At 46.2% G+C, this 25,956-nt stretch overlaps 1 protein-coding gene across 20 annotated transcripts in view; it reads right to left on the reverse strand.

The window, feature by feature from the left end:
* Window positions 1-25,956, reverse strand: part of Greb1 (gene regulated by estrogen in breast cancer protein) — a 130,780-nt gene that overhangs the window by 56,406 nt on the left and 48,418 nt on the right. For 19 of the 20 annotated variants that reach the window (XR_381189.4, XR_872413.3, XR_381190.4 and 16 more), the window contains 3 exons: window positions 12,869-13,234; window positions 8,126-8,245; window positions 6,258-6,434 (listed from right to left, as the gene is read on the reverse strand). Coding sequence is in view for 16 of the 20 variants with exons in the window: in XM_006515096.3 (XP_006515159.1) it covers window positions 6,258-6,434; window positions 8,126-8,245; window positions 12,869-13,025 (454 nt within the window). In the remaining 4 variants the exon portion in view is untranslated. The remainder of the gene's footprint in view (window positions 1-6,257; window positions 6,435-8,125; window positions 8,246-12,868; window positions 13,235-25,956) is intronic. The other variant, XM_006515098.3, reaches the window with a different exon arrangement.

Consider the following 25,956-nt stretch of genomic DNA (forward strand, 5'->3'; position numbering starts at 1 on the left):
CAACCGAAGGATGAAGTCCAGGTCCACAGGCACCCAAGGCTGTGGACTCCTCCATCCATCGCTAGCTTCGTCTTCTCACTAAGACAAGGTGCCTCTTAACTCATCCACTCCAACTGCCCCTACCCTGCCCAGTCTCGGCCTCTTCCACAAACCCCCTACACATGCCCAGCCATTCCTCAGTGCTCAGTTCCTTGGCTCAGCGGGAATGGGCTCTTTCCCAGACTCGCACACTCATCTCTCTCTGAGTCCTAGAGTCTGCTCAGCATCAGGGAAATGTATATCTTGTTCCTCGTAGCTCTCTCCCAAAGGGCCATGCTAGGGTAACCGTTCACATGTTGAGTTGTAAGCCAGTGTGTGCTGACTCAGAGCACCATGTTACATTATTAAGAAGGTCGGAAAGAGGGGCATAATTAACCAACTAATTAATAATAATTAGCCCTTCAATTTACCTATTGGCTTCCAACCTAGAAACCTTGAGACACACTCAACCTGACTGGCCCTCAAGAGTACAACTTTGAGAAATGTCCAGGGATCCTGAGAAGGAATACTAAGCCTGAGCATAGAAAAGATCCTGAACAAGACATGGGAACTACAAGGTCAAGGACACTCTTCAGTGACTGGCTAGCCAGGTTACGAGCCATGTACATGGAGGCCTCATGGTGTCAGCAAGCATGCCCAGCAGGAAGTAACTGGAGCCGGGGGCAGCAGCTCCTGATGGCTCCGAGGTGAGAGTAAGCGTCTGGTCCAGGCGCACAGTGGACAGCTGGGTGCCGGCAAGCAGACTGCTTCCAGTTGGGAACATAGCTTTTCTGAGGGATAAGCAAAGAAGCCAGGGCAAGAGCACAGGACCCAGCCTTGAGGAAAGGAAGGACTCAAACCACCAGATGAGCAGATGATGTCATCCAGAGAGTCAGGAAATTCCTTGAAGGGCGATGAACACTTTCAAGAAAGAGTACAACATGGAGCCCTTCCTTTTCGGAATCGACCCTGGGACTTGGAAGTTTATAAAGACCTCATCAGAAAATGAGGTATCTGGACATAAGTCTCAGACTCCTGCTCGGCACAGATCCTAGAAATGAAGGGACTATGCCGTTACTATGTGATCTATACAAATAACCCTCTCCTAACCCCAGCACCCCAGGATCTTTCCACGGAGCTCGTTTGGTAACCAGAGGGCTATTCATTTCAAAACCATATCCCTGAATGGATGCTGCACCTGCAGGCTGCCGTGTGAAGCATGCCCTCCTATGGGGAGGGCGCCACCCACCCATGCAGTAAGCATGCAGGAATACAGATGCCAGTAGGACTCAGGCTTGAGTCCTGACTTAAGTATACCAGTTTCTTCACATCTCTGAGCTTCAGTTACATCATCTGCAAACATGACCAGAGCTAATATTTATTGGACAGCCACTGTGTGTTAAGCCGTGTGTGTGAAGCTCTTTATGCTATCAAGGTCCACCCCCCACGTTGAATCTCATGAAACCTGTAAGTGAATCCATAATGTCTCCAGTTTACAGGTGAGGGGAATCAAGGCACAGAGAAGTGACTTCCCCGTGGCCTAGAGTACACCCAGCTTTGATGTATGCCATCTCTTCTATAAAACCACCTACAAAAACACTATGGAGGGTTAAGGTGTCCCCTGGATATATAACAGGTCCCAGACTTAGAACATGGAGTTTTCTCTCTTTCCCTGAACTAAATGGGAAAGAGGAGCGTGCAGGTAGCAAGAGATAAGATGTGACCCTGCCTGGGTTTCCATTGCTCAGTCACAGAAGAGAGAAGGAAGGTGGAGACAAAAGCTGCCATTTCCTTCCAGACTGAAATGGCATGACCATAGTGGCTTCCTTTGGACTTGATGGGTGGCAGCTAAGCACATGGCTTTATGGCCATTGGAGGGGGTGAGCTTGTTCCTGGGATTGGGGTCTCCATCATCCAACCCTCATGACATGAACAGGCTGGATTCCCACTGACACACACAATCTAAAGGAGACCTCCGAGATAGCCCCGTGAGAGACATGAGTGGCCACAGTGAGTGGTCACAAACATTCATGCTTGTGTGTGTGAGCACACTCTGAGAGCAAAGAAGGGACAGACAGTTTCTGAGCTTCCCCTTCAAGTGAGCCCTATCCCAGTTCCATGCAGAAACACTCGACTCGTGTGGAAGAAACAGGCAAAGCTGAGTCAGTCTGACTCCTGGTGAAACAGGGGTCAGGGCGGGGTGCTGGGGTACAACGTGGAGAGCTTGAGACTTCAGTGAGAACATCAGTCACACTGAGTCCTATACCAACCCCAAACTCGTTCTCTGCCTTCGCTTCTTTCCTGATAAAAATCAGTTGGATGTGTAAGCCCCAAGAGAGCATTTTAAAACACAATAATTGCCTTACTTTTAGAAGATTTATTTATTATTTCTGCTTATGTGTGTGTGTGTGAGAAAGAGAGGGTGTGTGTATGTAGTTGTGTGAGGGAAGGAACTCACACAGACCATAAGAAGATAATTGAAGCTCCTAGGCCTGGAGCAGATGCTAGGAACTGAACTGAAAACTCTGGAAATGCTGCAAGCCCTTCTTACCCCTCAGGCATCCCTGCAGCCCCTAACTACCTTATTCATAACACCACGAATATTTCTTAAGAGTATAAACTGGAAGGAAAAATGAAGGAGAAGGGTCACATAACTTTAAAAGACAGGCACTGAGGATGCTCCTCACGTGGGGAGCGTCTGCTTGCTTTGCACTGGGTTTGACCCCGACATGGCATAAAATTGAGTATAAGTAGAACAAGGCCATGTGTCTCAAAATATAAACACATATTAACAATTCAAAATGAGAAAAAATTAAATCAAAAATGCTTTTAGAAAACATTGGGTCTTGAATTTAATAAATAAACTTTTAAAAAAGAATATATGATAAAATCTGAACTCATTGAGTATTTAACAATATTTATGAATGCCTTAGTTTTTTTTAGATAGGATAATAGCACTGGCTTCCCAGAAGAAAAAAAAAGTCCTTGTCCTTTAGAGACAGATACACATGGCAATAGTTTCAGATGAAGTACTTAGGGGGTGGGATTTGCTTCCAGATAACCCTGGTGGAGAGAAAAGGGGGAAGTCGCAAGGTGCAGGGCCAGCTGCCCCCAACACTGAAACTACCGAAGACAAAGGACATGGAGGCCTCTTGGACTCTTTTTCATGTTGAAGGTCAAAGGTGGCTTCCCAGCTTCTGTCCTGCAGGACCCAGTGAAGGGCCAGCTTCACCCTCTCCAGTGGCCACAGCATGGTTGCTGAGATGCCCTTTCCCCTCTATGACTGCACTACATCATCTGGGTTCAAGACCAAAGGCCTTCCAGGGCTGCCTGGGTGAGCCTCTGTGAGTCACCCTTTGCTTCCCGTGCGTCACTTGTTTTTTGGCTTCCCCGGGGTAGTTCCAGGCGCATGTCTTCAATGAACAGGATCGACCATGTGAGCGCTGCCGCCGCCGCGACTGATACTGCTCCTTCCCAATTAGAAAAAATGTTACTCGTTTTTCAGGGCCCATCTTGAAACCAGCTACCACTGAAGCACCTTCTCTATCACCAACAGTCCGTGCTTACACCCTAGTGACCTTCTGGGGCACGATGCCCGTAAGGTTCGGTATAAGATTTGCTGGCATGGTTACTTGCTATGGACCTTATGGATCCTGATGGCCCCCCAATGTTTTCTGCCTGTCTCTGTATCAAACCAGAAGCTCCCAATGGAAGGGTTGAGTTCCCAGGTATACCTAGACACCAGGCTTCATTTGATCTTACACATTCAACAAATGTGTGAATACTTTGCCTACTAACTAAACTATAGACTCATTTTCACCTAAGAAATAAGCATGCCACAAAGACAGACGTTGGCTTCTCTGATGGGTAAGGTATTGGTTAACTTAGATTAACTACTGGCACCACCAACAGCAAAATCTCAGGAACATACCTACAATGTTAATCTTTCAATTTTCTCAGACAAAATCCCTCAACAGCTTCAAAGCTGCTAAAACAATATTCCTAAAGGCTTTGCTTACTCCAAGATGATCCCCAGACCCTGTTTTATGGATCAGTAAGCAGGGCTGAGCCTGGTTACTGCAGGAGCTGTGGGGACCACCTTGTTTTGGACAGCCACCCAGGGTTAATAGCAGGAAACCAAAACAGTGTTAAGTGTCCAAGCTGAGAGCATAAAGTTATGTTCAAAGGAGCGAGCACAGGCTATTTCCAGCCAGCCCTTGTTCTTCATTCCGGATGGCTTCTTGCCAGCAATTAACGAAGTTCCTTCCTGGGCACTCCAGCCACTGGGGAGGAGCCAGACTATTAGGGGCTGGAGGAGAAGGAGCTGGAAGATTCCTGTCTCCAAAGCTCAAGAGGCAGAACCTCCCTGATTTACTGCCCCAGTAATTCCCTTATAGTCACAAAGGGTGGAATTCAGACAAGATTCCCCCCTTGTCCCACCTCATTCCACCCCACCCCACCCCACTAGCAGATCAAAAGCCAACTGTGTAAAGCACCTCCGAAATACGAGGGCTACGTGCACCAGTGAGCAAGCTCTATACACCCAGTGAGCGAGCGAGCGAGCGAGCTCCTGCAGAGACACGGAGATTCCCTCAGACACACACACACACACACACACACACACACACACACACACACACACACACACACACACACACAAGCTATGCTGTCCCCTCCTGGGAGCATTCATCTGCCTTGTTTGAGAGTTTACACATTGCAACCCACCCCAGACTAGAAGCAGTAACTATTCATTCTTTTCTTCCCAACTCCTCCTCTCTCCTCCCTCCAACCCCCAAGCCTTCCCCTATTGTGGATTTCCCCACTACCTGGTTTTGGGCCATAAGAAGCACAAGACTGGGTGTTTAAGGGACTGAGTCACATGGAGAATATGGAGGAGGTTATAAGGGTTCTCAATCCATAATTTTGTCCCAGGAATTGTCTCTTCTACCATGAGGAGACCCCATGTGAAACTGGACCACTGCCAAGCCCCCCATTACCCAGCTCTCCAAAGAGACGCATGGGCAAATCCAAAGTCACTAGACAAGACAAACTGCCGAAGGCCAGGACATATATTCAAAGCCCTCTCTACTGTATGGGTGAAAGGGGGCATAGGAGGCCACGGGGAAGTCTGGGTCAACAGTAAACAGAGATCTCTGGGCTCTCGGTCCTACTGCCTCTTCCTTGATACATGAAGGGAGCGATGTACACAGCAAGAACATAATAATGTCATCTGAGCAAGAGGTCGGCCTAGTCTCCTCATCGCAATGAGTCAGCAGAACCTTAGTGGGCCAGTGACTATTTGAAAGACTGTGGACAGGTTCCCATGGGCAGGAGGGAAAGCTGCAACCCCCAACTGAACCTTGACCACAGCAAAAGCCTGAGGGGCACAGTGAGTAAGGGAAGAACTTGGAGCTGGAAAGACTTGAACTTGAGCTCCTGGTGTCTTCTTCACGCTCATGACTTAGGGCAAGTTCATGAACAAGTCTAAGCTCGCCTACAGAACTGTGACAGACTCCACCTCTCCAGGAGGCACTGTAAGTCAAAGCAGAAGATGGCTAGAGAGCCTGGCCATCATTCAGATGTGACCACCCAGTGGCAGGGACATACACAAATGCACACTCTCGTACACACAGCCTCATTCCCCTGCCTGCTAAGCTGCTGAAACCATCGGGGACAGGATGTTTAAGCCCTTTCTGGTCCAGACAGGCAAAGGTAGGTTTGAACGACAAACTATGAAAAAATTAATACTAAGTGGTAGGCTTTCTGAAGGGAAGCAGACAGTCATTTTTTTAAAAAAAAAATTATGTGTGTAGTCAAATACATACGTGTGTGGGAATCCTAGTGGCCAACCTCAGCTGTCATTCCTGAAGAACTGCTCAGCTTGTTTTTTGAGATATCCTTGGGTTTGATAATTCAGCTGAACTGGCTACCCGGTACACCCCAAGGATCTGTCTGTCTGGAGTTATTGAAAGCATAACCATCAGACCTGGCATTTTACACAGCTGCTAAAGAGCTAACTTGGGGCATGGTAACACATTACTAACCAAACTATCTCCATAGTCCAAGCCAGTAATATTTTAAAATAATTCCCATTTTTCTTCCATTCCAAAAGGAAATGTATCAAAAGAGGAAAAGAGGATGTATAGAATATCTAAGTATCCCTTATCACCAGCAGCCAAGGCCTCCCTTCCCCTGCCCACCACAAGCAGACGTAGTCACAAAGAAAAGAAAGAACTCACCAAGCAGGGCATTGTGGCCATTGTCATCGGGCAAGAACCTCTTGTCCACTGCACACACCAGGAGGTGGTCCGGCAGGCTGGGAGACTTAGCACCCACCAGGAGGAAGCCTGCAGGGACTTCAATGGGCTCACTGGAAATGGAGACAAGACGTAGGTCCTTCCCAGCCTGACAGAAGCCTAGAAGGGTTAGACAGGGCTCACACACTGTCCTGAGATCTCCCGAAACCAAGGGCCTAGGGACAGAAGGAACACCTAATGACCCCTGTTTCTGTGAAGTTAGGGTTTGACGCTAATTACCTCTGAGACAACACAAAACCATCACAAAGTAAAAGTTGTCTCATCTTTCACATACTATATTTTATTGGGGCTGTATAATGGATGGCTTCACTCAGGGAAAGGGCCAGAACAGGGCCTCCTCAGCTTCTCCAGTGGGAGCCTGGGGTGCACAGCAGAAGTCTCTCCACACCTTTTGGATGTTGTATTTATGAAACTTTTAAATGTATTTCCTATGAGGAAAAATAAGTTCCTAAAAGTCTCCAGGGAAAGATAGAGAAGAGGGAACGGCTGGGATTTCTCGGGTTCTCTCCTGAGCCTTGCTCTAGATGAGGGGAGCTAACTTCACAGGCTTCCTCACTGTTAACCCAGAGAGACACGAGACCCTTCCCCATCCTGGGAGCCAACTCCGGGCCCTTTCAGCCGTCACAAACTTCTCTTTCTTTGGTTGCTCCAGGCGGTCAGCCCAACGAGCAGCCCACCTTTAGGGCAGCTGGAGAATGCGTGCTAAGGCGGTCAGGATCTACCGCAGGGATGTAGAAATCCAGTGAAAGTCACGTGACTGACTGCCCTTCTCACCCTTTCCCTCTGGGGACACTAGATGGCCCTGTTAACAGCTGTACTGATTTCTTTGTCTCAGTAACATCAGCTGGCACTCTGAGCCAGGGTCAGGGATAGGGTCAAGGTCAGGCCTCAGAGGGCATTGGCAGCTACCCTGATCATGTTCCAGTCCCAGTCTGTCACCGATCCCAGGCCATGCCTGAGTGCCCTGTTCATTCGTCTGTAGCTCTGGGACAGCATGCATCTCACCCCATAAGCCTTTGTGCCACTGCTTCCTCTGCAGTTTCCAAGCTTGCCCACCCATGGAAGTCTCCTGGCTAACTCTTACAGATCATCTAAAACCCAGAGGAAGGACCCTCTCCCCCAGGGAGCATCTCTGAAGCTCTCTGCCTACATCTGGAGTTTTCCTCAGTCCCCATGCTGCCAATCTTACCACCCACACAGAGGGCATAAAGCATCTGTCTCCCCAGATAGCCCCCGAGTTCTCATCTTTAACCTCTGAACTTCTGGAATAAGGGTTCAATATGTCAACTGCTGTTTATTCTAACAGTGATGGGCAACCCTTGGTTTGCAGAGTAGTGGAGTCTAGAATGTGAACCTGCAGGCCTCTCTGGATACAGAGCATAAGCTCTCACCATTGCACTGAGATGCTACCGTACCCAGCATGCCTTGCTTCTGTTCCTCATCAGCAAAACAGCAGTGATACTGCTGCCTGCCCAAATTCAAGATAATACAAATATGTTAGCTTCGCAGCCAAGAACTGATGAGACACAAAGGTCATTCCTACCTCATTTCAAATCAAGGTCCACTTGAGTAAGGAAAGTATGTTCTGACTTCCAAATAACAGACCCAAAACAATGACTACTGGACCCCATGCCATTCCTACAGTTGAGGCTGTCTACAGTGGCCGAGCAGCTGGGGCTGACTCTCAGCCTCCTATAGCCTATATAGGAACATGAGCCCAGCTCACATCTCTGGGGACAAGGAGGGCTATGACCCAGCTGCAGATCCTGAGCAGGGGTGCAGTGTCTTACCATCCGTGGTGCAGCAGCCTTCAGGAGGAGGGGGCAGCTGGTAGGCATTTGGGGGACTGCTGGGTTCTAACCCTCCTTCTCCATCTTCTTCTTCTTCCTCATTGTCTGCTCGGCTGCCGCCTAGAAGTGGGAGACAGCAGGGATGGTTTGTAAGGAAGCTGCTGTGGGGCTTTAAAAAGCCTGCTCCGGGGGCCTTTCTCTCTACCTTCAGCTACAAGCTCAATAAAGACCCAGGGCCTGGGGAACTGTTTGTGCAAGGGAAAGGAAGCTTGCACTGCTCTAAGAAGCACTCAGTAAACCCTTGCTGCTCTGTAACTCATTGGTCCTTAGGAAGTTGGGCATCCTGATCTTCTGTTCCAGGAGGAAAAGCCAAGGCTGTCTCAGGGTGGATGACTCCCCAAGGTGCACACAGACTCAAGCTCACGTTCACTTCTCCTCTAGCCACCACAGCTGCACATGTCTGCCCGGGTGCGAGGGAGTTGCTATGGATATGGAAGCTTGCTAAAGACTGACCTCATAGCCTCAACACCACATAGTAGGCATTCTGAAAACATTCATATGTGATATTCATCACAATGTAACATGTAACCTGTATCACAAATAAGGAACCTAGGACTGAGAGAGAGCCACTGGGCCACAGCTGGTCAAGGACCTGTGGCTGTGCCTGTGGGTCTACAGATGTCCCTAGTGTTCTTGAAAACATAAGTAGCATGAACTGCCTCAACATTGCATAAGGGAGCTGCTGAGCTTTCCACTAGAGTTCATCCAAAAAAATGCATATATTCATTGCTGGAAATGCAAACCTACACACAGGGGAGGGCGGATTCCATAACATTCTAGAATAAGGCCAAACATGCTGTTGTTTCAAGAAAGGAGGAACAGCAAATGTGAAACTGGTGGGGAGAGTCCTGGCCTTGAGCACCATTTCTCAATGTGGTGAGCCCCCCTGACTCCTGTCTTCCCTTACTGACCCAGCACCTAGCAAGATTCTCAGTGCAAAGGTCACACTGAGGAAAGAGCAGCTCACTGTTCCAAGCGAGGGTCAGCCTTTCCTACAGTTGGGGAAAGCAGGAGGTTCACAAAAATGAACTTTTCCAAGGCTGCTGACATTTAGTCCTTCCAGTGTCTTTTCTCCTAGTGTCTTAGGTAAAAATACTTCTCAGTATATCTTTACATTTCAATTACCAAACAGCACATAGATTAACTTGTGGGAAGGGTCCTTACAAGCACCCTTAAATTTGGCTGTCTCCTCTCTTTTTTGTTACCCGGTCTCTTACTGCTGGCTTGTTTTTAATGACTCCTACTGTTCTCATACTTGGCTCTAATATCCTCCCTCCCTCCAAAGGTTTTAGGTTAACAATAAAATTATGTGTAATGGAAAAGTCTAGACCACAGCTCTGGGAAGCCACAGTTCAGTTCTTAGTTTGTTGTTGCCGGTGTGGCCATGGGACACTCAACTTACCTCTCTGTGCAAAGCACATTGGTGAGCCCTAAGGCCATTGTGTGTTGTAATATTCTAGAACAGCAATTCCTAACCTGCCAGTCACAACTCCCACAGGGGTTGTATATCAGTACAACAGTATAACAGTAGCAAAATCAGTTATGAAGTAGCAACGAAAATAATTTTATGGTTGCAGGTCACCACAACATGAGCAACTGTATTAAAGGGTCACAGCATTGGGAAGACTGAGAACCACTGTGCTAGAAAAGGTGGCACCTTAGAATAATATCAAGTTTTGTACCTATAACTGTACAAGCTACTGGGGACATAACGTGACGGGGGCCAAGACCTTGAGAAGGAAATAACAGCTCTCTATCCTTCCTGGTTCCCTGGACCTTGTGGGTGCAGAACACACAAAGACCAAATGGTAGAAAAACTTCGGAAAGATTGCACATGACAAGCAGGCTGGGAGGAGTGAGCCCAGCAGCCTCATCTCCTCGGCATCTTCCTGTGCCTACAGTAGGCACAGGTTAGCCCCTGCACCAGGTCTCAGAGTCTCACCAGACTCCAGGCACCAGCATCCAGCATGACAGCAGATGCCACAGGTCCCACGGGGCTCTGATCTAGCTCTGCACAGACCCAGCATGACACAGACTCCAGTATTGGAGTGGAAAGTCATGCAAGATCCCCAAGAACCAAAAGCGAACACCCCCAAAGTCAGAGGCATGGATCAGCCACAGAGAAGAGGATGGGCATTATTCTGCTAAGCCCGATGAACAGACATTCCAACACACTTAGACAGAAACAAGAGATGAGGGTCTTAAGCCTCAGAGAGCCAAAGGGCTCAAACTGTAGGCAGGGTTAAAGGTCAAAGGTCTGCGGCAGACTTTCCGGACTTTGATGGGCTTTTCAGGCAGCACAGGCCTGGAGCAGACTAAACAGACATGTTTACAGAGGTCTCCTGGCAGGGTGAGAGCCTTAAAGTGGTCTTAGACAAAACCATCAGGGCTTAGAGCAGTAATAATAAAACACAAATCCGAGGACCCCATAGAGCCCTGACCACAGGCACATAAGGCCATTTACTCTGGTGTTTCTGCTCCATCTCTTCTCCTGTCATGAGATGCTCATCATTCTGAGCAGGCGGGATTATAGAAATTGACCTGCATTCCATGCAAATGGTAAATTTGTGATGCCTAGAACTGATGCAGTTATTTGTCTTGTTGCGCTTTCTCTTCAAAAGTCAGCCTTGTGTAAAAGGATTTTCCCCTAAAGGGGGTAGTAGGTAAGAGCCCTAATTCAAAGAACAAAGCTATAATAAGGCTCCTGCTAAATTACCCCCACAAATACATAAAATGTTACCAGATCCCCGGGTGTTTAGTGTCCCGGCACCTTGGTCATAGGCATCATCAACAACAGTATTGTCTGAGGAAGGCCAGCCATCAGATAAGAGACCCTGACAAGAGACAGACAGACAAAACAAGACGGGGCCCCCCCAAAAAATGCCTGTCTGCTCCAAAGTTTATGATGCAGAAGATATGGCCCAAGCTTAGTATTTGGTTTATGGTGGCATTTAACAAACCCAAAGGTCGCCATCTTCCACTGAATTTTCAGGCTGACTTTTGCAACTGGATAAACAAGATCCCAGGGGATGGTTCCAGGCTATTCACTGCAGAGAAAGGAAAAGCGCAGAGGGGCTGGGTCAAGTCATCACCCACACTCAAAGGCTCAGCAATCCCACTGACATCTGGCAAGGAGCTTGGGACACTCGGCACCCGAGAAATCAAACTCATAAGTCTCAGCTCTGTCCCTGGGGGCTGGGATGAAGCTCAGTGGCAGAGCATTAACAAGCAAGTAGGAACTCCTAGGTTCTAGCAGAGTCAGGGTGGGGGCTGGGAAGTGTCCCTAGAAAATGCCACACTCTGAACAAAGAAGAGATCCTAATAGAGGGGGCCAGTCGGCCACCTAGGGAGATCTTCAGCTTCAAGAGAAGGTAACTGGGAGCCCCCACAGGCTTTCTGCTGCTCTCTGTTCCCCTGTGAGCAGCCAGCTAGCAATTCTGCGACCCCTCAGAATCTCCAAGTCACCTTGGGCCTCAGCAATAGCAGGTGAACGGATGGACTGTAGATTTTAGGGCACTGTTGGAGTATTCTAAATTATCACCAGCATGATTGCTGCTCTCAATTTGACACCAGCAAGACTTGTCAACTCCGTAAGTAGTTAAGGAGGTCCCTGGAAATTGTATTTCACAGAAACCTTTCACCTGATCAAAAATGGGATCAATTAAATAATATCCAAGGACTTCTCTATGCCCTGTGAGGTCAGACACTTCCTATGCCAGAAAACATGAGGACTCTCTTAATGACTATCAGAGAATTCCATGTTGTCCTGACAGCACCGGTCACAAGCTACAATCTCTTAGACTTAGACCCAGGTTGGGGTCTTAGATCTTTATCTGTGCCATTTGCAAGGAGGCTCTGTTTGCCCTCTCAGAAAAATAAGAGATTTCAGGCATCCATGGGCCTGCTCAGCACAGAGTTTCTTCAAGACAGGCAAGCCACACACTGTGCCCTAAAGCCCAACATAGTACAAACTTGACAGACATTTTTCTTTCCTTTTTAATGATTTTTTTCCACTTTAAAACCATGACCTTTTCTACTTCAAAAACTATTTACATTTCTGTGTAATTTCAAGCAAAGAGCATAAACTTACATATAAATAAATAATTCTAGACTAGTAGCCGTTCATCCTGTGGATTGCTTCAGGCTTACTTACGTGACATGAAAACACAGTTTACCTTCCAGATAAGGGGAATTCTCAAGTCCTCCACATACTTACAGATCATTTATTAACTTAAGTCTTGGTACATGTAAAATTCAAAAAGGTTTTCTGTTAATTTCTTTTAAGCTTTTGTGAGACTCTTACACCTGTTACCACACAGAGACATAACCTCTAAATGATTTTTACAAAGATAAGAACATGAATCGCAAGAGGAAAAGAAAGGAAATACAGAGCTGAGGGCCAGACGTATTAAAATCCCTTACCAACAAACTATCTCATCAGATATAAATAATGCTTTTGGGGGAGCCCAGCATACAGTGTTCTCCCTGTCTCTTATGAGTCCAAGATTTTTCTTCTTTGTATTTTTTAGCCTGAAACTTACCTTTAAACAAATAAAAATATCTGTGTGCAACTTTCATTCTTTTTCACTAGACTCTAGATCTTCTGAATAGGGCTGTCGTTAACGGTAGCCACACGTAATAAAAACTGCACACACACCAACATAAGAAATGTATGATTCTTACCTTCTAACGATGACAGCTGCTGCTCAGCCTCCAGATACAGCTGCGAGAAAATGGGCCGGGGCACCAGGGTGTTGGAGCGTAAGGAAGCCTCGATGGAGTTGTGGAGGACCTCTTCAAACCGTGTGCTCTTTAGCTGGCCAGCATAGGAATTGCCCATCTCCGGAGCACAAAGAAGACAGAGTCTTCTGGTTAAAATGACATTTCAGTTCTGCCTAGAAGGGCTGACTCCTCACAAAGCCCGACAAAGAGGCAAGCAGCAGCAGCAGCAGCAGCAGCAGCAGCAGCAGCAGCAGCAGCAGCAGCAAGAGGGGACGGGTTGCAGCCTCTGCTCAGCACCAGACAGGAGAGGGCGGCTCTCCACAGCTCCTGCCAGGCAATTACAGGAAGTTATATAAGTAACAACCCCCACTGAGTCCACACTCAGAGAGCCCACTGCCTCTTAGCGTATCCCACAAAGAAGAGTTTAGGCTTTCCTGATTTCCCCCAGAGATAGGATCCTGCCTCCAAGGGTCCCCAGGCAAATGAGATTAACTTTTGCCAGAAATGGCTACTCATATCTGTGATAACGTGAGAGCATGAGCCCAGGTTTTAGGATTACAGGAGACATGCATGTGCACACACACACACACACACACACACACACACAAACACACACACACACACACACACACACACACACCCCTAAAGGCAGGATCAGCAGACTCTATCTCTGCTGTTTCTGGTAAAAGGCTGGCTGTTAAAATTCTCCCTTTAAAGTCCAAAGGGTTTTCAACCTGTGGGTCACAACCCCTATGGGGTCCAAACCCTATAGGTTGCCTAAGACCATCAGAAAAAAAAACTGCACATTTACATTACAACTCATAAGAGTAGCAAAATTACAGTTACAAAATAGCACTGGAGCTAATTTTATGGTTGTGGATCATCACAATATGAGGAGCTGTATTAAAGGGTCTCGGCACTGGGACGGTTGAGAACCACTGATATGACTGTATGTTAGCTTATTGAACATCTTTATCATAAGGAGTAATGCAGAACAATCCCAGAACCTCTGAAAAGAAGAGGAAACCACTGATACTTCCAGCCCCCCAAGACAATCGGCCTTGCTTTATCTGTGGTAACTTCAAACTAACTCACACACCAAAGTAGACAACTCATTGGTTTGTACTGTACTCTCCATGTTGTGCAACTGTGACATGACCAGTCTGGATGTCCATCATCCCCAGAAAGAAGTGTCAGAGCTGTCACCCCCCAGCCCTGCAACAAGCTTGCTCTCTGTCACTGCAGATTTTCCTTGGTCTGTCTACTGCACGTATGGAAGCATTGGCCAGGAAGCCTTCTGCCAACGGCTTCTTCCACTTAACACAGAGGCTCCAAGATACAAATGCATCATGGTAAGCAGGTGGCAAAGGAGGGGCCCACCTTTAATCCCAGTGCTCAGGAAGCAGAGGCAGGAGGATCTCTGTGAATTTGAGACCAGCTTGGTCTACAAGGCAAGTTCCAAGACATCCAGAGCTACACAAAAAAGCCCTGTCTCAAAAAACAAAAAACAAAAACAAACAAACCCAAATGCATGGTAGTATATGAATCAGCAGTGTGCTGCCACAGGGATTTGTCTGTTTGTTTGTTTTGTTTGCAGGCCTGAGGATGAAACCCACAGCTTCTCACCAGCTAAGGGAGAGCACATCCACTGAGCACATGAACCAGCCCTGCCACTGTGCTGTTTTTGCAACCTTCACTCTCTTCAGAACTTTGGCTGGGAAGGGATGGGGTACCCACAGAGTGATAATCATATATAATTACTTCACTTGATATACACTTGTCTCTCATTCCCCTTACACATGCTTTTAAAATCACTTTAATGGCTCATAACATCTTACTGAGAGAAAACTCAGGCACTTGCCCAAACACTTCTCTGATTTGTACTTATGGTTCAATGTCTGCTTTTGAGCCAAGAGCAAGCACTCAGTGTCCTATACCCTCCTGATGGCTTCTAGTCTTTGGCTCTGACATTAATGTTAGCATTGGGTTTATATTTCTTCCTTCCTGCTTCCTTCTAGTCTCATCTGTTGAATTCCTTCCAATTCCTAGAAAATAACTGCTTGTTCATGACTTCAGCAATAGGGACATGTAAGGCCACACTGTCCTCTAACCACTTCTTTGCTATGGCATGTAAGTTAACCATAGAACCAGCTAATTAATCTCTTCTCTTCTCTTCTCTTCTCTTCTCTCTCTTCTCTTCTCTTCTCTTCGCTTCTCTCTCTCTCCCCCCTCCCTCCCTCCCTCCCTCCCTCCCTTTCTACACACATACACATACACACACACACACACACACACACACGCACACATGCACATCTGCACACACATTTATATAGGGTCTCAAGTAGCCCAGTCTCCCCTCAAGCTCTCTACACAGCCAAGGACAACCTTGAACTCTTGATCCCCCTGCCTCCACTTCCTGACTGCTGGGATGGCAAGTGTGCACCATCATGCTAGCTTTTCATTTCTTTCTGGGCAGCTCTTGTCCTCCATTTTGGTTCCCTCCATACAATGCTTATCAAAGAGAATTTAATTTCTAAATAATCAAAATGGGGGGGGTCTTAGACTGCTAACTAAATTATAACTAAGGCTAGTCTTTAGATGTTCTACTTCTTTTAATTTCTTAAAGGTCTCTTTCTGACTGACGCCTGACGGAGTTTACAAGAATACTGCATACAGAAGAGAATACAGAAACCCCGTGTGTGTGTGTGTGTGTGTGTGTGTGTGTGTGTGTGTGTGTGTGTGTTTGTGTGAGGGCTATGGGAAGCAGGCCAAATTATCCCTTTCCTGTATGCTCTGGCATGCTTCTCTAGTATAGTGCTAAACTTTTTTTTTTTAAAGTAAGCCTTATCTTTTTTCTTTTTCTTTTTTTTTTAAGATTTATTTATTTATCATATGTAAGTACACTATTGCTGTCTTCAGACACACCAGAAGAGGGCATCAGATCTTATTACGGATGGTTGTGAGCCACCATGTGGTTGCTGGGATTTGAACTCAGGACCTTTGGAAGAGCAGTCAGTGCTCTTACCCGCTGAGCCATCTTGCCAGCCCCAGTGCTAAACTTTAAAATAACCTAAGATACACAGAGTAACACCAGATGTCAAGAGCAGCAGCCCAGACAGGAGTTCCCAGTTTCTGTCTATAACACACTAATATATAATGCACACATCAGTTGGGAGCTCAGCTTCACCACCCAGCAAAATCTGGCCCATCACATTTTGCCTTAATATGTGTGCTGTAAATTCTCTTGCTCCTCGATCTATATCACTGTGGGACTGAAGATGCTGTACTTCCTACCATAAGGGGAAATGAATGGTGTGGTCTGTGGATTTCCCACCTCTATTGCAGGGGGCAAAGCCCTCCTCTTCCAGCTGAGTCAAGGGACCCTCTCTATTAACCTCTTCCTGCCTGTGGCAATAATTAGTGCCCACAGGCCCTCCACCAGCTCTAATCCAGCCAGGGAAAAGACCAAAGAATAGTTTAGGAATTCACCCCAACAAAGAGAAAGCGCTCCAGAGTGGAGAGGTCAGCAGGAGACACTCTAGAAGATGATTGGAAGGGGTCCTGGCCTCCTGTCCACAGGTGCTTTGGTTTGCTGCTGTCTTGGTTTATCTGTCTCATACTCAAGATATTCATAAAGAAGTTGGCCATCCTTGGGGGTGGGTCTGGGGGGTGTATGGTTCTCAGTTCAGAGTCAGGAACACATTGGGGGAGGGGCTCTGTGTAGTTCTCAATTACAGGTGGTCTACTAAGCTGCCACCATTGATAACATCACAAACCTTCCTGCTTACATATAGCATCCTCGTCTGAACAGCCAGGCACACAGGAGGAGTTTTCTGTTAATACAAGAACACACAGAGCCTTGCAAACTGCACCCACCCAGAACCCTACCTGTTTGCCTGGTGCTAAGAGAGAGTGTATCCACTGAGCACCCAGAGCCCAGGGAACTCTGCAGCCCATGCCAATTGATACCTAAGGCAAAGAGAGCAGTTAAAGGGAGCAGGCTTCTTCTCTACTTCCCAGGAGTGGTGGCCTGGGAACAGGTATTTTGTACCCTTAAAATTAACATTCTGCATTTTACTGACTGTAAATTAATACTGGAGGTGCAGGGGCTAAGGGAGCCCTTGTTGAAAGAATTGAAATGGGAAGGGGAGGGAGAAAAAGGGTGCCCTTGGCAAAGAGTAACAGCTAAGTTCTCACACTCAGGATATGGCAACTTAGGGAAGGGAGAGACAAGGTGGATATAAACAAGATGCGTTGTATATATGTTTGCAACTGTCAAAGGGCATATTAGAATTTTCTTTCTAAAATAAAACTTGGCCCTGTTCTAAACAATTAGCATAGAAGGAATGTTTTTCTAAGTGGAAGAGCAGACATGATAGCTAATTTTAAGACAGGCATAAATCAAAGTTTCCTATTCTCTGTCCATTGCAATGTTTACTACTTGAACTATGTAACCTTCAAGGTATTTAGGAAAGACATGGGACACTGAAGAGTAAGGAAACATTATCTGTCCACAGCATGGAATTCTGACCAGCATGCATAGCAAACTAATTTAGAACATCTAGATTCACGGCTCAAAAATAATGGATCTATCTGATCAATGATGTATAAATAAAGCTGACCAGCTGCTTTTGCTACACAACAAACATAAAATACAAAAATGTTCTCAGAGAGCCATCAAGATAGCTCAGTGGGTAAAAGAGATTGCCACCAAACCTTAAGGGTTTGAGTTCGATTCTCAAGACCCACATGATGGAAAGAAAGAACCAACTCTCTCAAGGTGTTCTGTGACATCTGTAAACACATGCACATGTACACGTGAAAGAACACACTAAAGTAAATGTCTTTTGAAAAAGGATTTAATTTTCCCAAGCAAGGCTATAAATTCCTCTGTTTTTTTAAAGGACTGATAGGGTCTAGGACTAAATGGTCCTTCCCTTAAGTCACATTCCTCAGTGATACATAAAGTCACTGGCACACTCACTCAAGCAAATAACCCATACCCTCGCTTAGGCAGGAAACACTGATTAAATGCAGTGGACACACTTACACACACACACACACACACACACACACACACACACACGACATGAAAGTAGGAGGGGGACTTGGGAAGAAGAAACAACTTAGTGGAAGGAGAAGGTAAGAGAAGATAATGGGGGTATTTGATCAAAGAACATTATATGTGTATGTGTGTATATAATGAAGTTTTATATATATGTATATGTGTGTATATATACATATATATATGATTATAAAAAATATATCTTAATTTTGGACCAAGTGTAGTGGCTTATGCTTAAGCACTTTGGAGATAGAGGCAGGTGGATCACTGAGAGTGATGTAGATATAGATAGGCATATAAATAGTTATCTATAACTCTATTTCTAGGAGATCTAATATGTTCTTCTTGCCTCTTCAGATACTAGGTACATATGTGGTGTACAAATACGCAGGCAAAGCACTCACACACATAAAATGAATTTTAAAAAAGAAAAAGAGAATTTTATCTTACAACCCTAAGCAAACACTGAAGTTTTAATATCTACAAGCGATAGCAAGAGAGAAAATATACAACACTCCGTATCTGCAGGCGTCTCTGACATCACAGCAGTAAGGACACCCTGGTAGATAAGACTGGAGAAGCAGCATTAGGGAGGTTACGAAATGTCACGGCCCTTTTTGTTTTCCCCACTGGACCACAACCAAGCAGTGGGCACTTTCCACACACCACGGTCATATTCTGCCTTATAGACAGGTCATGGCCAGGACATCTCACCTGACAGCCAAGGAAGGGCTGAGCTGGCCTGAGATGGGAAGCAGCCTTGTCAGAACCCTTCACTTCACTGTGAGAACCAAAGACCCAGACACAAGAGCCTAGTGTAAAATCCAACACTCGCACTTAGAAGCTGCTCAATAGAGTGGCCCACACGGCTCAGCAGCCTGATAACCTGAGTTTGATCCGTACAACCCACATGGTGGACATAGAGTTGTCCCATAAATTGTCCTCTGACTTCTACATGAATACCATGATACATGTGTGTGTACATGTGCACACACACACACACAGTAAATAAATGCAACTTGCAATTTCTAAACAGTGTGTCATGGATGGAAGTTAATGCCAGCAAAAGGCTTCCTCAAGCTGGGTTCCTTCCCTGCCTGACCTCTGAGCACACAGCATTGTTAGTCTCCTGCAGTCACACATGCAAAGTTGCAAAGAGTCCCCCAAGTCCCTCAGTGCCCCGACACTGCACACATGCCAAAGCTGAGAGCGGTTCCTCCCAGTCAGAAACTCCAACAGGCAGACTGGGAGCCACATTAGAACACAGTTCTTCTCATCAATTCCAAGAAGCTAAAACAAAGCAAAGAACTTTCCTCAAAGGCTCAGCTCAAAAGTGAGGGCTTAGACAAGGATCAGTCATGAAAGAGTGTGAAAGAGTTAGTATGTAGAAGTGTCGGACATAGTATGGGTAGCATGGTTAATTACTCATGTCTAGCTAAATCAGAACATTCACTCATTTAAAGGATTAGAATTTTAGGTCATATGTGGTAAATGACAACCAGTACAGAAGTCCATATGTGACATAAGGGAGAAAAAAAAGTGCGGGGCATCACAAAGGCTACTGGGAAATTCTTTACCCTCAAAGCTCAAAGCAAAAGAGACAGCCAAAGGACAGAACAAAACTGCAGAGAAAGTAAAATCCCCCACACTTAGGATTCTCACTGGAACATTGTACTCACGAAACAAAAACAGAACATTGTAAAACAAGAGCATGCAGAAAACAAACCTGAACTCCTCTAAGCCGCCTAAATATTGGAAATTTAAGCTTCAGTGGGAGAACCTAAGAGCAAAGCTGAAGTTAAAGAATAGAAGGATAGAAAAGATAAAAACATCTGAATTATTTAATTATATACTCAGACCATTATAATATTAAGCTACCTTTCTTTAGTAGTTGTCAATGTCCTGTCATATTAGTTTCAAGATAAGAAGAAGAAGGAGAAGAACTAAACCTGGTCACAATAACTCTAAAACACCCATAAAGTCACTGAGAATATTCATATATTTATTTAATCAACTTCCTCCCCACTTCAAGAAAGATGGCAAAGATCTTGGCTGAGAAAGGTCCTGGCAGGCACCAATACTAAAGGAAAGTGTTTTCATGGTTTCTTTTCTTTCCCTTTTTCTTTCTTTCTTTTTTTTTTTTTTCCTTTTGAGGGGGGATGGTTCGACACAGGGTTTCTCTGTGTAGCCCTGGCCATCCTGGAACTCACCCTGTAGACCAAGCTTATCTCTAACTCACAGAGATCCTCCTGCCTCTACCTCCCAAGTATTGGGCTTAAAGGCATGAGCCACCACTGCCTGGCCTCATGTTTTGTTTTAATATCTTTATCCTGTTGACATGCTAGAAGATACTCTTTAAGGTTAGAGGAGAAAGAAAGAAAATTTAAGATTACTCCATGAGCTTCCTGGAAGTTCCAGGAAGAGGAACATGGGCAAGAATAATATACACAAGAAATTACAGAGAACTTACCAGAACTGAAGGACAGGAGAGTCTAGATCAAAGGACCCTATGAGGACCCAGTACAATAAAAGAAGAAGAAAAAAAGATACGAACTGCGGTGTATGGCCACAAGATATTAGTTTGCCAACGAGGAAAAGAGAAGAAAAAATCAAATTCTAGATTTGAAATGACCACAATGGCTCTGATTTCCCAAGAGGGACACCAGACATTTGAAATAATAACATAATGTCTTGGAATTCCAAGAGAAACCTTTCTTCCCAGAACTTCATACCCAATCAAGATCATGATCCAAAGAAATGAGAGAATACGTTTGTGCAAAGTCAAGGTCTTGAGAAGCTACTAGGAAATGAAGGCCACTAGCAAAGGGTTAGGGTTAGGGTTAGGGTTAGGGTTAGGGTTAGGGTTAGGGTTAGGGTTAGGGTTAGGGTTAGGGTTAGGGTTAGGGTTAGGGTTAGGGTTAGTGAACCCAACACATGAGACAGTAAAGGGGCTCACAGGTGCCAGTGACAACATGTGTGAAGTCACGGTAGCAGGGGACACGGGAGCTCCAGGAAGGATGTCCCAAAGTGACTGGATTGTGTGGTGTTTTACACCACACTGCAAGGTTTTTTGAGCTCTATGAAAATATGGGGATGGAGTTTTGGTAGATTCATTAGAATTTGAAGTCTAGCAAAGAACCAGTCAGTACCTGCAGGGGAAAGAGATGGACAAAATGAGAGTGTTAGTTTTCACAGACCATGAGTCCACAAGGCAGACTGACTCGCCTGGTTTCAAAGATGAGGGAAGGGAGGAAGTGCGTGCCTGTCTTGTACATGAGTGAGCCTAGGCATGCATGCTTATCATTGAATGTTGAGTGTGTTCAGATGCACACACACATGTTGATACATATCTATTTGATAGGGTGGTTGGATATGTGTGTGTGTGTTCAGGGCATGTGTAAAGAAAGATATATAATTGCTATAGAATGCTTAAGAAAGCTAAACTCTCATATTTTACAGAAAGAATGAAAAGATGGTCTAGAAACAAATGAAACACTGCAGCACAAGGCATTATTCTAAATAATAATAATTCGGAGCTGAGACTGAAGGAAGGATCATCCAGAGACTGCACCACCCGGGGATCCATCCCATAAACAACCACCAAACCCAGACACTATTGCATATGCCAACAAGATTTTGTTGACAGGACCCTGGTATAGCTGTCTCCTGTGAGACTATGCCAGTGTCTGGCAAATACAGAAGTGGATGCTCACAGTCATCTATAGGATAGAACACAGGGCCCCTAATGAAAGGAGCTAGAGAAAGTACCCAAGGAGCTGAAGGGGTCTGCAACCCTATAGGTGGAACAACAATATGAACTAACCAGTACCCCCAGAGCTTGTATCTCTACCTTCATATGTAGCAGAGAATGGCCTAGTCAGCCATCAATGGGAGAAGAGGTCCTTGATCTTGCAAAGATTATATGTCCCACCATAGGGGAATGCCAGGGCCAGGAAGCAGGAGTGGGTGGGTTGGGGAACAGGGGGAAGAGGGAGGGTATAGGGGATTTTTGGAGAGAAAACTAGGAAAGGGGATAACATTTGAAATGTAAATGAATAAAATATCTAATAAAAATATTATAAAAAGACAGAAAAAGAAAATAAAAAGGTAAATCTCTCCTGAAGAAAGGAAATGGTTGCCCTTGGGCCAGCAAGTTGGTTCAGCAATTAAGTCTTTGTTGCCAAGCCCAATGATCTTAGTTTGGTCCCTGGAATCCAACATGGTGGAAGGAGAGAACGTACTCCCACAATCTATTCTTGGACCTACACATACACAAATACACACACACACACACACACACACACACACACACACACACACACACACACACACTGCACACATGTCCTCTGGGAAACGTATCTCTGACTAGCTGAAACAGCAAACAGAAGCATCTCAGGCACACTTGTGTTCCCAGCTAAACCTATGCATAACCATCCTTGCCAGTACCTTTTCTAGTAGTGACATGGCATTGCCCAGTTTCATGGTAGGCTATGACAACTTCTAGCAACGCAAACCTCAACCTGTGGGCTGTATGCAGCCATAGATAGCTATGAATGTGACCTAGCACAAAGCTGTACACTTACTTTACACATTATGAGAGACTTTTGTCATCTTTTCTGTAACTCAATTCTTTGGCTCTTCAGAACAAACTGTGAGGATGAGAACATCATGTCAAATGACAATGACAAAAGGTAGGATACACCTGATAGGATGCTGGCCTAAAGAACCTAACATGCACACACTTCAAAGCTTGGTGTCCTCTGGGTGGGTTACATCTTTGTCACACTGAGAGTCCAGAAAATCCTGCAAGTATTCAGAGAATGAGGCTCTACCTGTCCTGCTGGGACCTCCAGACAGAGCCCACATAGTCCCCATTGCAGAGTCTGTCCATCACAGCGACAAACCCCAAAAGAACACACAGAAACACAAGCCTTCAGTTTCGCCAGTTTATCTACTCACTTCCATCACTTTTCAGTACATTTTTATCTACTCACTTCCATCACTTTTCAGTACATTTTTTTTTAATTTTTAGATATGCAATACATACTTGTGTGTACCTGAGTAGGGGCTAGCAGTCCTGTTGAGTGTCTTCCTCTGTCAGTCTCCACTTGCTCAACATGAAGCTCAGCAGCTCCACTTGTTTAACAGGCTGTCTGGCTACATGAATCCTCTAGGCTCTGCCTCCCCGGTGCTTGGATTGCAGACAATGCTGTAAGACCCAGCTTTTTCAGTGGGTCCCTGGGATCCAAACCCAGGCCCTTACACTTGCACAGCCAGCACTTTATCAGCTCAGCCATCTCCCCCGGACCATAATTTATGTTTTATAGTATTAATAATAGTTAATGGCACTCTAGTCCATGTGTTAAATTTATAAATCAATAGATATGTCATAGATATACATATGAATGTATACCTACATTTGTTCTTGTTAGGTCCCATGATGCTAGGCTGCTGAAGACCTTAGACACTAACTATTCAGAAAAGGCAGGAGTGAGGGGAGGTAACAGAGAGATCTGGAGGATGGTAACGTTCAGATGCAATCACATCAGATGAGCACAGCTGGGTTGTAACTTAGGTCCTTAGGATGTCCCTAGGACAATCTAAGAAGTCTTCTGGCTGGCTTTTCTCCCCCTAGGAGCACCTGAAGGCCTTACTGCTCTTTACTCTGAACACAGTTGAGGCCTTTGCCTGAGCAACAGGGAACAAGGTATGTGCTCCTTCTTCCAGAGCACACATGGTGCTGCTCAGCCACCATTTCTGTATGGCCCTCCTTCAGCTAAGTCTTCATCCAAAAGTCACCACCCCGACCCCCCATTGAGCAGCCTGCATCTCCACACGGGCCTGGATCTAGTCTCCAAAAGTCACAGAGACTATCTATGGCTACCAGCTCCCCTGAAGAACAGCGGCAGACTACAGCAAAGAAGTTTACTCAAACTCTTCCTGTCCACTGACTTCTGTCCCCATCTCCCTCAGCGCCTGGAATCGTTTCCTATGGAGAAAGGTTCTCTCTCCACCACCCAGGCCACCCCAGGTTCCTAGAGATGGCACAGCTTGCCTCAAGAGTCTCAAAGCCCAAGTTCAGATAGCTGGTGTCCTCAAGATACAGGTGCTTGTGGCCTGGCCTGGCCTGGCCTGGCCTGACCCACCCCGCCCTGCCCTGCTCCTGTGAGAAGCAAAGATCATTCTCCTCCCAGTTTGACACAACAGTCCAATGATTCCACGATCTAAGTCTGGTGCACGGTGGAAACATCTCATTCCCACCTTAAGCTATCCTGCCCCAAAACAACCCTCAGTTAGGTAGGCCACACAGGTAGTCGTGGTGAGCATTGATGGTGTGTTACTTTGGTAACGGGTGGGCAGAGGTCACCTCCCAGAGAAAAGGAAAGGGGAGCAGAAAACTCTCTCTCAGGTTAACCAGGTCTCCTGACACAGCTCCAGCCTTCAGAAAGAGCCTTGTGGAGCCACAAAGGCATAGGGAAGCCTGGTGAGAAACATAAAGAAACAGAGTGCGGAGAACATACAGACTTCACCCTGTGTAAGATCACAGAGGGGCTCAGCTGGCTCAGGAAATGATGAGAAGGCAGCAGTAGTCTTAGCAATGCAGAAAACGCTGAGAAGCATCAAGACTGGCGTGTGTGACATCAGCAAAGCAAGCCTTCCTAGCCCTCCAAGTTCTCACCCAGGCCTGAAATACTCCCTGCATGGGGCCTCATGGGGCCCAGTCCCATATATCCCCACCACTGTCCAATCTCCCCTTTACCTTGAGAAGAAAGGCCAGGCTCCAAGGCCAGGACCTATGCCTGGCTCCCCACCGGCCTCCCTTCCGCATGCCCTGCCTATTTTGAATGCCGACCAAATCATTCCCTAGGCCTCCCTGAGTTCTAACTGTTTCTGGAGACACTTCCCTCAGAATCTCTCTCTGCCCGCCTTCCAGAACCATACATGACAAGAGATAGCTATAGGGCCATAGACTACCCAAAGCCTCCGTATAGACCCCAGACTCTAGCCACCACTAACTCGGACTCTATCTTCCATCTTTGGAACAAATTCCAAGTAGAAGGATCCTCCAGACAACAAAAAAAAAGTAGGGGTTTGAGTCCCAGGAGCCCAAAGTTTGTGAATATGTGCATGTATATGTTTGTGTATGCATACATGCCTGCCTGCTAATGTCCACTCCACAGTGTACAGATGGAGGCCAGAAGACAACCTGCAGGGGTGAGTTATCTCCTTCCACTATGTGGGCCTGGTGGATCAAACTCAGGTTGTCAGCCTCAGCAGCAAGAGCCTCCACACTCTGAGCCATCTTGCTGGCTTGAGAGCAGAGTTTTGAAGAATAGAACGGAACAAAGCAATTCCCTCTGAGGATGACAGGCTCAACCCTCCCAGTCATTCCCAGCAGGCTTGGTGGCTTCAATGCTACAGCAGTAGCAAGTCCTGAGTATATGATATGGCAATAAAGGCACTAAACTGCAGAATTGCATCCCATAAACTCTTTGGCGGCAGGAAACGGGGTGGGGGGAGGGGCGGCAGCATTCGAATGTATATTTCCTGGTCTGTCTTGGAGAACTCATGAACTCCACAGGTGCTATGGAGGAACGGAGGTATGTGCCGGAGGGGCTGGGAAGGTGGCTGGTGACCAAGCTACAAGCCCTCCTCCCCTGAGCCTGCCCAGCCTGCAAAGAATCCACAGATCTACTGCCACCCTTTGCAGACATCTGTTCACAGAAGGTCAGGGCGATTCTTTGGAGACCTTCAAGTGCTCTCGAAAAGAAGGACAAAAAGGGCAGCTTTTCATTCTGGCCGCAGCGAGCAGTGAACGGAATCACAAAGCTGAGAAGATGTCACTGGAAAGCCTGCTCTCCAGGGCCAGCAAAGCAGGCTCCAAAAGTGTCTTAAGTCTCCTTAGCCTGCCCTTTGTAGTAGCGCTGACTGTGGCTTTTGTATCCATTCTGCCTAAAACAAATCATTTACCTCCTTCTTAGAT

The sequence above is a fragment of the Mus musculus genome, chromosome 12 (assembly GCF_000001635.26).
Source record: "Mus musculus strain C57BL/6J chromosome 12, GRCm38.p6 C57BL/6J".
Classification (NCBI taxonomy): Eukaryota; Metazoa; Chordata; class Mammalia; order Rodentia; family Muridae; genus Mus; species Mus musculus.